The sequence below is a fragment of the Talpa occidentalis genome, unplaced genomic scaffold (assembly GCF_014898055.3).
Source record: "Talpa occidentalis isolate TD23 unplaced genomic scaffold, MPIMG_talOcc4v2.1, whole genome shotgun sequence".
Taxonomy (NCBI): domain Eukaryota; kingdom Metazoa; phylum Chordata; class Mammalia; order Eulipotyphla; family Talpidae; genus Talpa; species Talpa occidentalis.
In genome coordinates this window covers 3385024-3394727 of record NW_026555331.1, presented here as the reverse complement: position 1 = coordinate 3394727, position 9704 = coordinate 3385024, and the positions used below count along the sequence as shown (strand labels likewise).

General features: G+C 73.1%; 2 protein-coding genes across 2 annotated transcripts; both read right to left on the bottom strand.

The window, feature by feature from the left end:
• Positions 1-3283: 3283 nt before the first annotated feature.
• Positions 3284-5247, bottom strand: LY6K (lymphocyte antigen 6 family member K). The gene is made up of 4 exons (XM_037508138.2): positions 5196-5247; positions 4543-4640; positions 4210-4311; positions 3284-3591 (listed from the first exon to the last, which is right to left on the bottom strand). Exons 2-4 carry the CDS (start codon positions 4625-4627, stop codon positions 3284-3286), a joined length of 495 nt encoding a protein of 164 aa, XP_037364035.1. The 5' UTR covers positions 4628-4640; positions 5196-5247.
• A 1283-nt stretch (positions 5248-6530) lies between these two features.
• On the bottom strand, positions 6531-8254 carry LOC119234023 (glycosyl-phosphatidylinositol-anchored molecule-like protein). The gene is made up of 4 exons (XM_037496812.2): positions 8176-8254; positions 7809-7902; positions 7341-7448; positions 6531-6878 (listed from the first exon to the last, which is right to left on the bottom strand). Exons 2-4 carry the CDS (start codon positions 7882-7884, stop codon positions 6586-6588), a joined length of 477 nt encoding a protein of 158 aa, XP_037352709.1. The 5' UTR covers positions 7885-7902; positions 8176-8254; the 3' UTR covers positions 6531-6585.
• Between the last annotated feature and the right edge of the window lie 1450 nt (positions 8255-9704).

Here is a 9704-nt window from a genome sequence, read left to right as displayed (position 1 = left end):
CCCGGCCCAGCCCGGCCCGGCCCACGAGCGTGCAGCAGCAGCAGCACGATGCTCACGCCAGCCTCTCGCAGCGCCCCGGCGCCCCGTGCCTCTCGCACACGCACCTCCACGCGTGCACGCGGGCGCCCGGGGCGGGTGGGAAGCTCCCGTCTCTGCCTGGGCTTCTCCGGGGTCTGGGCGCCCAGGGCGCGGCCCTCAAATGGGCTAAAGGGCAGGTGGGTGCAGCCTTCCTGTCCTGGGGGGGCAGGGGACCCGCTAAGCAGCAGGAGCCCCAGCCCGAGAGGCTGCGGCACTGTCTCGGGGAGACCCCAGCTTGGGGGTGGCCCGGGGCTTTCCTGTCTTGGCCGGGAGGTCTCCTCGCTCCGCGTTAATTCCTCGCCGGTCAGCCGGGCACAGTGACTCCAGGCCCAAGAACCTGGGGGGTCGACGGCAGACTCCCCAGACACCCTGCCGCCGGCTAAAGCGCTCCCAGGCGCGGCGCCAGGGCCAGAGGCAGGTCTGGGGGGCGGTGCGGGGGCTGCTGGGGGCCTCCCCCCCAAGCTGCCTGCGAGTCCGCTCAGAACAAGCCCCCCCTTCTCTCCAGGTGCCTGCCCCACGAGCCCGATCGGGCCGTTTCAAGCCGAGCGTCTGACTGGACTGCGTGGCACCAACCCGCCCGCTTCGCCCCAGGAGCGAGGCCGAGCTGGGAGCTGGTTGGTCCGTTGACAGCGCGGGCTCCAGCGACAGAAGGGGAAAGCAGGGCGCCGGACTCCCGGGGAGGCCAGCGTGGGCTTGTGAGGGGCTCCACAGCGGGGCCCTTTCAGAGGGGCCGCGCGGCACGATGCGAGGGAGTGCCTGCTGTGCTCTGGGGCCCCGTGGGCCTCAGGCTCCGCCTGCAGCCCAGAACCAGGGGCCAGGGGCCACGGGCTTGGGGGTGCCTCCCCTGTCCCCCCACCTATGTTGCACACAGGCAACCCCTTGCTGCAGCCCCAGTGGGGGCGGGGGGGAGGGGAGCGGGGGACGGCAACCTCCTGGCATCACTGGGGGCCGCTGGCTGCAGCCCGAGCCCAGCGGTCAGCGAAGGCCTGCGGCTCCTGGGCCTCCAGAAGGCCGGGCGCGGGCCCGCAGGCGGCGGCGAGGAAACCAGGTCGCCGGAGCCCTGGGGGCTGCAGCCAGAACCCCAAAGCCAGAGGCCGGGGAGGGATGGGGGCGTGCCCTTGGGCTCGGGCGCCGGGGATCCACTTGGTTTCTGCTTCTGCCATGTTTAGGGGCTTGTGAAGCGGCCGCCCAGGCCGTCCGCCCGCCTCGGTCTCCACGCGCAGCGGCCCAGGGCGACGCGTCACACCCCCGCCACTTGGACTGTCTGTTCCGATTTCTGCTGTTGTTTTTCAGTCAGAACATTCAAAAATTTGTTCTTTCAATTTCCAAATATGTGGGGATATTTAAATTTTCGTTGGTTGCTGAGTTAACGTCACTGAAATTGCTGGGCCTTGCCTTAGACTCAGCGCATGGGCCAAGCTGGCACCCGAGCTCTGCCGGGCGCAGGGGCGGGCAGGGGGCGGGCCGCAGGGGGCGAGGCGGTGGGGGGCGCGCCCCGCCAGCTTGCTGCGCGAGCACACGCGGAGAACACACCGAGCCCGGCCCTCTCGTCTTTTGCGCTCGCCGAGGCCGTGCAGAGGCAGACCCGTCGGACTCCTCACCACCCCTTGGATCACCGCGCTTTTGGTCACTGAAGAAGACTCAGAGATGGAGCTTTGGGGCTCACGACCCGAGGGTCTGAGCCGCGGGGCTTCTTCCCCCAGTGGTGCGGTGGTGGGCGCTGGGGGCCGCACTGCGGGAGGGCGCCCAGCAGGACGTCCTCGCTCACCTGCTAAAGGCGGCCCTGGAGAGGCAGAGCCAGGCCGCAGCTCAAGGCGCTCGGCCCGACGCACGGCCCACACCTGCACACAGCAGCCCGCGGGTTACAGCTTCTCGGGCGGCCTCGTCTGAAGTGGAAGCTGCACGACGCTTCCACTCAGAGCTGCCCCCACAGCACCTCGGCAGGCCCCCACCCCACTCCTGGCTGCACAGACCCTCCCCACGGGCAGCCGCCCCCTTCCACCACGGGGCCTCCGGGAGACGGCTGGGCGCGCCTCTGTGGCCCAGAGAGGTTGCACACGAGCGCAGCAGCCGTTGAGATCCCATGGTGTCCTCTGGTCAGGGAATGTGCTGAGCAGCAGCCGCACTGGGGCCACATCCGCTGTGGCCATGTCCACTTGGCCACAGAGAGGGGGGACCATGGGGAGATCCTTCTGCCCGCCAGGCTGCTGCCCACCAGAGCCTCGCCCTGCAGACCCTCTGGCCCAGGGCTTCCTGGGGGGGCCGTCTGGTCTCCCGAGGGGCTGTCCATTCTGGTGTCAGGACTCAGGAGTCCGGGACCTCTGCAGTCCGCCCCCGCCCCCTGCCCAGTGCTCCCTAACCTGGCAGCACTGCTGGCCCGACCTCTGCAGACTCTGTGGCTCCTTCTCCGGCGGCCCCCACCCCCACCCCCACCCCGGGGACCGCTCCTCTTGCACATACCCCCTGCCAGGCTCCCACAGCAACGCCCTAAGGCCCGCCTCTGCCTTGCCCCTCTCTGTGCAGGAGGTGCCCACTTGGCCTGCCTGACCAAGGCTGATCCCCCAACGTGGGTCCCGAGTGGGAGTGGGGAGCTGGTAGCCAGGAGTGGGGGGGGGGAGGGAGCCAGAATCTGAGCGAGGCGGCAGGCAGTGGGCATCCTAGGGGAGCAGGCCTGGTCCGGAGGGGTCATGGTGACGCAGGCCGCCTCCAGCCCGCAGGGAGCTCAAGGCCGCCCTAGCTGGCCTTGGGGGACCGCGGGATTCATTCTGGAAGGGTCCCGGACCGCCCACCAGCATGCCTATGTCCGCGAGGGAGGGGACAGGTGGGACGGGCAGGAGGGAGGGGAGGGGAGCCCCTGCAGCCCTGAGAGCAAATGTCGGCGCCTGGGGGTGTGACCCCTGCTCCCCCTAGAGGGCTGGTCGCCCCCCCCCACCGCAGGGCAGAAGCCCCTAAGCAGGTGCAGGTGCGTGGGCAGCCCTCCCCACCAGGGCGGAGCCTGCCAGGGGGAGCCTGAAGCCCAGGAGGAGGCTTCCTTCCTGCAGAGCACCCCCGTCGGGCAGGCCGCAGGACTGCGCACGGCCCCTCCTCACCCAGGGCGCGCGGGCAGACAGCACACCCGCCGTCCACGGGAAGCACGTTTAATGGACAGCCCGGCCCCTGGCCGAGCAGCTGGCGGCTGTCAGGCGCCAGCACAGGCCGGGCGGGCTCAGGGCAGCGCGGGGCTCGGGGCCGCTGCGGCCAGCGCAAGGAGGGCGGCCAGCGCCGCGCGGCGGCCACGGGCGGGCGGGGCGGCGCCCGTGACGGCGCCCGGGACGGTGCCCGTGTAGTAGGCCCACTCGGTGTCGTTGATGCTCACGCTGTCGTGGTTGCAGAGACTCGTGTCGCAGCAGCGCACGTACAGCAGCGGCGTGGGCTCCAGGAGCACGAAGCCCCGCTCGGACGCCACCTCGGGGACGGGCACCGGGCAGAGCGAGACGCACTGCCTGGACACCATGAAGTGGCGCACCAGCACGCCTGCAGGGACGGACGGCCGGGCAGGTGCTCAGCGGGGCGCGCGGCCTGTGGCCCTGCACGCCCCACCCTGGGGCCCCGGCCTGCGGAGAAGCTCCGCTGCGCTGGGGCGGCCGGCCTGGGGAGTCCCCCCTGGGAAGGGCCTGGCTCTTACGCCTCCCCTCCCAGTCGCCAAGTCACCCATGGGTGCTGCTCTGGGCAGGACTGTCTACCTCACCCCCCGCGGGTGCATGCAGCAAATCCCTCTTCCCCCACGTGATGAGCCCAGACCCCCAGACCCCCCAGAGCCCTCAGCTCCCACACGTTCCCGGAACAGTGGCCGCCAGGACCCTCTGGGAGGCCCAGCCCGGACAACGTACGGCCTCTCTCGGAGCACGGGAAGGAGGAGACGGGGAGGGAACCCCAACTGGGGAAGCACAGGCCCCCAGAGCTCCCAGGAAGCAGAGGCAGCCGCCCCCACAGGCAGAGAGAACCCGCCCTGCCCGGCCCCTGGTGGCACTGGCGCCCACACCGCTCCCCCACCCTGGTGCTACCCCCTCAGTTTCATGCAAGTCGCTTTTGGGAGCCGCCCCTCTGGAGCGCGACAGGCGCCCTGCCCTGCGCCCCACGCGCGGGACGCACGTATGGCCGAGGTGCTGCAGAAGCGCTCATTCTCCTTGCACGTCTGCGGGTTGCTGCACGCAAACGTGTTCTCCACCTCGCACACGTGACACTGCAAGCCGGCTGAGGGCGACACAGACGGGGAGGTCAGGCCCGGCCCGCCCCGCAGGGAGCCCAGCCAGTGCCCGTCCTGGTGGACTCCGGCCACGCCTTCTCTCCTGGGGTTCCCTCCCGTCCCCCACGGGGTAGGTCTCGCTCTACGGCACCCCAGGGCACGACCGACCTGCACACAGGACACCCCCACTCGCGCACACCCCCAGGTGCGCGCCGGCAGCGCCCCCACCCCCGACCTGCCTTGTCTTCCGATCGCGGTGACGTTCGCCGCCCGGCTCGCCGCGGGCCGGACCAGGACCAGGAGGAAAGCAAGGAGGACCCCCATCTCCGGGGGCGGGCTGCGAGGCAGCGGCGGTCAGAGGGGCGAGCCGGGGCCCAGGCCTGGGTGTCCGCGCCCCAAGGCCCTTCCGCCGCGGGGCCAGGTGCTGTGCGGGGTGGACCCGGCCCTCGGCGGACACCGCCCCGAGCCCGGCCCACCGGCCGCACCGAGGCAGGAGTGCCCGGGCGTCGCCACCAGGGAGGACCCGCCCGCCCACCCAGGGCCCTGGACGGCCCCTCGGAGGGGCCCCCGGGCCCGGCCCGGCCCAGCTCTGCCCCACCCCGCCCGTCCCCTCCCGGCCGCCCCGCAGCGCGGACATCAGCCCCTCCCCCCGCCCCGCACCCTTCACCCGAACCTGTGCCCGGCACCGAGCCACTCGGGCCCTGCCCTCCCCACCCCACCCCTCCCCTCCCACCCACCCCCTCCCCACCCCACCCCCTCCCCACCCCCTCCCCACCTCGGCGGCTCCCGCCCCAGCAGCAGGGCCGCGCCTCCACCGAGCCGCCCCGCCGGCCTCGCACCTGCCCCCGCGGGCACCTGCCCCGCGCCCGCCTCAGCGCCCTGGAGGACCGACCTTCTCGGACCTTCCTGGGCGGCGCCTCGCTCGCGGGCAGCCTGCGGGCACAGGGAGGGCCGAACCTTCCAGAAGCGCGCGCAGCCCGCTGGGAAACCGCCGGTCGAAGGACGCTGCTCGCGCGAGGGGCGCCGGGCCAGGGGCCCTGTTCTGCCCGGGGCCTGGAAGCTTCCAGAAGCCTGAGCCTGGGGCCGGGGCGGGGCGCGGCCGGCGGCCTGGACCTTCGCGCTTGGTGGGGCCGCGGGCCGCGCACCCCCAGGCGTCCCCCCAGGCGTCCGGCGCGGGCCCAGAGGGTTCCCGGCTCTGCCCCCCGCAGGCCGCGCCTTCCCCAGAGCCCCGCCCACGGCCGCCGGGCCCGCGCCCCGCCCCGCCCCGCCCCACGCGCACCCCTCCGCGGGCGCCGCCTCCGGCCCAGGCCCCCCCCCCCCTCCCTCCCGCGGCCAGCGCGCTGTCCTGGCCTCGGCTGTTGAGACACAGAGTCCCGTCCCGGGATCCCCGCGCCCGGGGTGGGAACGGGCCTCGGGGCACCGCGGGGCCGGTCGCGGCCCACGGGGCGCAGGCGGCTCCCCACGGCGGGAGCCGGGGCAGCGCGGCCCCAGCCGGGCCCGCGTGAGGCGGAGGACAGGCCCGCTGGTGGGCGCCCGGCCCGCGGCGCCCTCCCGGGAGGCAGAGGCCGGCCCCAGGCCCCGCCACCGCCGGCTGCTCCGTCCCCGTGGACCAGAGGGCGACGCGGGCGCCCTTCCCGCGTGGACTCGGGCGCGTCGGCCTGGCCCAGTGAGCGGGCGCCGCAGGAGCAGAGGTGCCGCCCGGACAGGACGCTGCCCGCGCGGCCGGCCTGCGGGCTGAGCCACCCCGCGAAGACCCCCGCCCGCTCCCGAGCCCCACGGTCTGCAGCCACATGGCACAGGCCACCTGCGGCCCTGCCCTCTCCCCCCTCCCCGCCCCCAGCTAGGCCCAGCTGACCCCACCAGACACGCCCACGGGGCCTGCAGGGCTCTGGCGCCCACTGCCCTGCTCCCCTGCACCCTTTGGGCCTCCCCCTGCTGCTTCCCCACCTGGGAACTGCAAGGGGGCGTGTGGGGTCGGAACCTGGGGGCCAGTACCGCTGGCCCTCCCTCTGCTACCCCGTGACCCTTGGGCTTGGATTGAAACGGTCGGCCCCTGCTGCCCGGGAGGCCGGTGTGCTGGGCCAGTCGCCAGGCCACAGAGTGGGGGGGACACAGAGGGACATCACCAGACACTGGGGTGAGAAGCCAGCCCCGCGCTCTTTACTGCTCTCCAGTCAGCGCCCCTGGGGAGCGGCCCGCCCGCCCGCCGCCCGCCCTCCTGGACAGAGCCTCTGCCAGACTGAGGGGCAGAGGGTTGCGCCGGGGCCTGTGGAGAGCGCGGGTCAGGTCAGCGCCCTGCTGGCCAGCAGGGAGGCCAGGCTGAGCAGCAGCCGCGGCCCACCCACGCGCTCCGCCCCCTCGATCTCCTCCTGGATGGCCTCCTCCGGGGTCAGGATGTCCTGTTCCAGGTTGGTCGGGCCCCCGTCGTTGCATCTCATGGCCCCGCAGCAGCGGACATGGTAGAAGTGCGTGGTCTTCACCTTCCTGGGGGCCTCGGGGGGCACTTGCTCTGGGTACAGAAACGTGCAGTTGGTGGTGCAGTTCTTGTACACGAGCATCTCGCGGGCGTTGAGACCTGGAGAAGGTGGCGAGAGTGGAGCAGCGAGGCCCCCAGAGGCGGGGCTGGCACGGGTCCTGGGCTAGCACCGGATGTGGGGGTGCCGGGGGGAGCCTTGAGGGATACTGACGTGGCTGAGACCACAGGGGGGTGCCCAGGGCAGCGTGACGATGACATTGTTTCTTTCCTCCCAGACCTGCCTGGCCACTCCCGCCCCTTCCCTGTGGGTCCCCTAGAAGGAGCCTTAGAGGGACAGGCCCTCGGGCCCAGAAGCCCCAAGTTGGGCCCACCCTGATATTCCTTCCTGCCCTCTTCCCTCCTCGCCGCCCGCGCTGGCGCGTGGAGTCCCTCCAGCCAGGTCTCGCCCGCCGCGGCCGCTGTCTGCAGGCGGCCGGGGTGGGCGCGGCCGGGTGCCCCTCACTCTGTCCGCTGGCGCGGGGGGGACCCAGCCGGCCGCCTCGGGTCGAGAGCGGAGCTTACGGATGGAGACGGTGAAGCAGCGCCGGATCTCGTACACGCACTCCACCAGGTCCCGGCAGTTGAAGTTGTTGATCGTGGTGCAGGCGAAGCACCTCAGGTTGTAGGTCCCTGGAGAGGCCGCCTCGGTCTGCCCCGCCGCCCGCTCGCGCCACCCCGGCCGCCCTCCTGCCTCGGCCCTGCTCTGCCTCCCGCCCCCGCCCCCGGCTCAGCCGGTGGGCACCGGTCCTGGGGCTGCCCCCGACACAGGCTGCAGCGAGGCCCGCCGCTGGGCGTGGGCACCTGCCCTCTGCCGCCGCCCGGGGCAGGCCTGGCGGTCACTGGGCCCGCGCCCTCCCCCCGCCCCTCTCCGCCCACGGGCAGCCCGCACCGCCCCGCGCGCGCAGACCCCCCCAGACCCGCCAGCTCCGCGGCCCCCAAGGCGCCCCGCGACCCTCCGGCAGCCCCAGCCCGGCCCGTGCGGCCTCGTACATGAGTCCCTGAGGCTGGCGTTCCCGGGCTCCGCCGGCGGCCACGCCACGGCCAGCAGCAAGGCGCAGAGCAGCATCGCGTCCCGGGGCTTCGCCTGCGAGGCAGGGGCGGGCGCGCCTCAGCCGGGCTCCCCGGGCCTGCCCGCACCCCGCCCCGCACCCGCCCCGCACCCCGCCCCGCGACGCCTGCCCCGAGCGCGCCCGCCGGCAGACGCGGGGGCGGCGGGGGGCGCGGCCTGGGGGGCCGGGCGCCACGCCGGGGAGCGGCCCGAGGCCCCGGGCCCGGGAGCTGCTGGGGGCGCGGCCGGCGGCCCACGCGGCCCGATCCGGAACCTTCCGCCCCCGCCCGCCCACGGCGGCGGCCTGACCCTCTGGAACCTTCCCGGGATGGGCCTCGGCGGGGACAGCCTTCGGGAAGAGGACGGGCCGAACCTTCCAGAAGGGCGCGGAGCCTGCTGGGAAATCCCGGAGCCCGAGGGGAGGGGTCCTCGGGCCGCGGCGGCCCCGCCCGAGGCCCCAAGGTCCAGCGGTCCCTGCCCGCCGGCGGGGCGGGGCGGGGCGGGGCGGGGCGGGGCGGGCGGCCGTGGGCGTGGCCCGTGTCCTGCCGGGACCCCCGGCCCCCCGCCTGCCCGGGCCCCGCGGAAAGGCCGGGCTCGCGGGTTTTGAGTCCGGCGCCCCGGTCCAGGCCCCGCGGAGCCGCGCCCCCACTCTCCAGGGCGCTGGACGGCCGCACGCTCTGCCCTCGGCCATGGCAGCCCTGGGCGCTGGCAGACCCGCTCGGACAGTGGTCCCAGAGGCCTGGTCAGGGCGGCAGCCCGACTGGCCCAGCCACCCCTCCCAGCGCTGACCTCCTTTCCCGGCGTGGGGGGCTGTCTAATGGTTCCCCGCGCCTGGGGTTTGCACAGCGTCCAGGTCTAGGCCCAGTAAATGGGGAGGTCTCCGCTCTGGAAGTGCTTCCAGGGGGTTGGCGAGTTGCAGTTAGCATTGTTGTTTTTTTAAGATTTACTTATTTACGCACACGAGAGCTGGGGTGCGGGCCAGAGGCGTGGGAGTGAGAAGAGTCACCAGAGACAGAGGGGAGCAGAACAGGCAGATCTACTGAAATCCACTGCTGGGGGGAGCAGGGGGAGGCAGGAGAGGTCTGCTGCGCCATGTGGGTAGCTCCGTGGCCCAGGCTGCAGCTGCTGCGGACAGCTTCCCAGGTTTCATCTAAACCCCTTGTGCCCCCAGGGAGACCTGGAGTTAACATTGTTAAGGGATCCTGAATGCTGTGCGGTCAGCTCTGCACATTCCCTGCGTCTCAGTTTTTGGGGAGACAAGTGCTAGAAACACCCCATTTTGCAGATGAGGAAGCCATGGCTCAGAGAGGCCCTGGAACTGCCCCAGCCACGGTGAGCCGCCCCAGGCGGGCAGGCGGGCAGGCGCTGGCAGCCAGCGTGTGTCTCCAGTGGCAGAGCTGGGCTGGGAGTGACCCGGGGGGGACAGCTCCAGCGTCACAGCGCCGCAGGCCAGGCCTTGCCGGGGGCAGAGGCGCCTTCTAGGCAGGGCAAGTTTGGGTCTCTGGGTGGTGGTTGGGATCCATTACCCGGGACCCCAGCATCTTTCCCGGCCAAGCCCGTGCCCAGCTGCCCCAGCCACATCCCTTGGCTCCAAGCTCCCATGACCTTGGCTCGGAGCCGGGTCCACAGCTCTCAGGTCCCCCTCCTCCAGGGCACTGGCGGGCACAGCACCGAGGCTCCGCGCCAGGCCCTCTGAGCCGACCCCCACCAAGCCTCCGCTGGGTTCCTGGCGCCCCCACCATGGGAGCCCCAAGGCCGTCCCGCGGTGGAGGTGTGCTCCACACCAGGGCGCGGGCACGGTCAGCGCGGTGGTCATGCCCACGAGCCCTGCAGGTGGT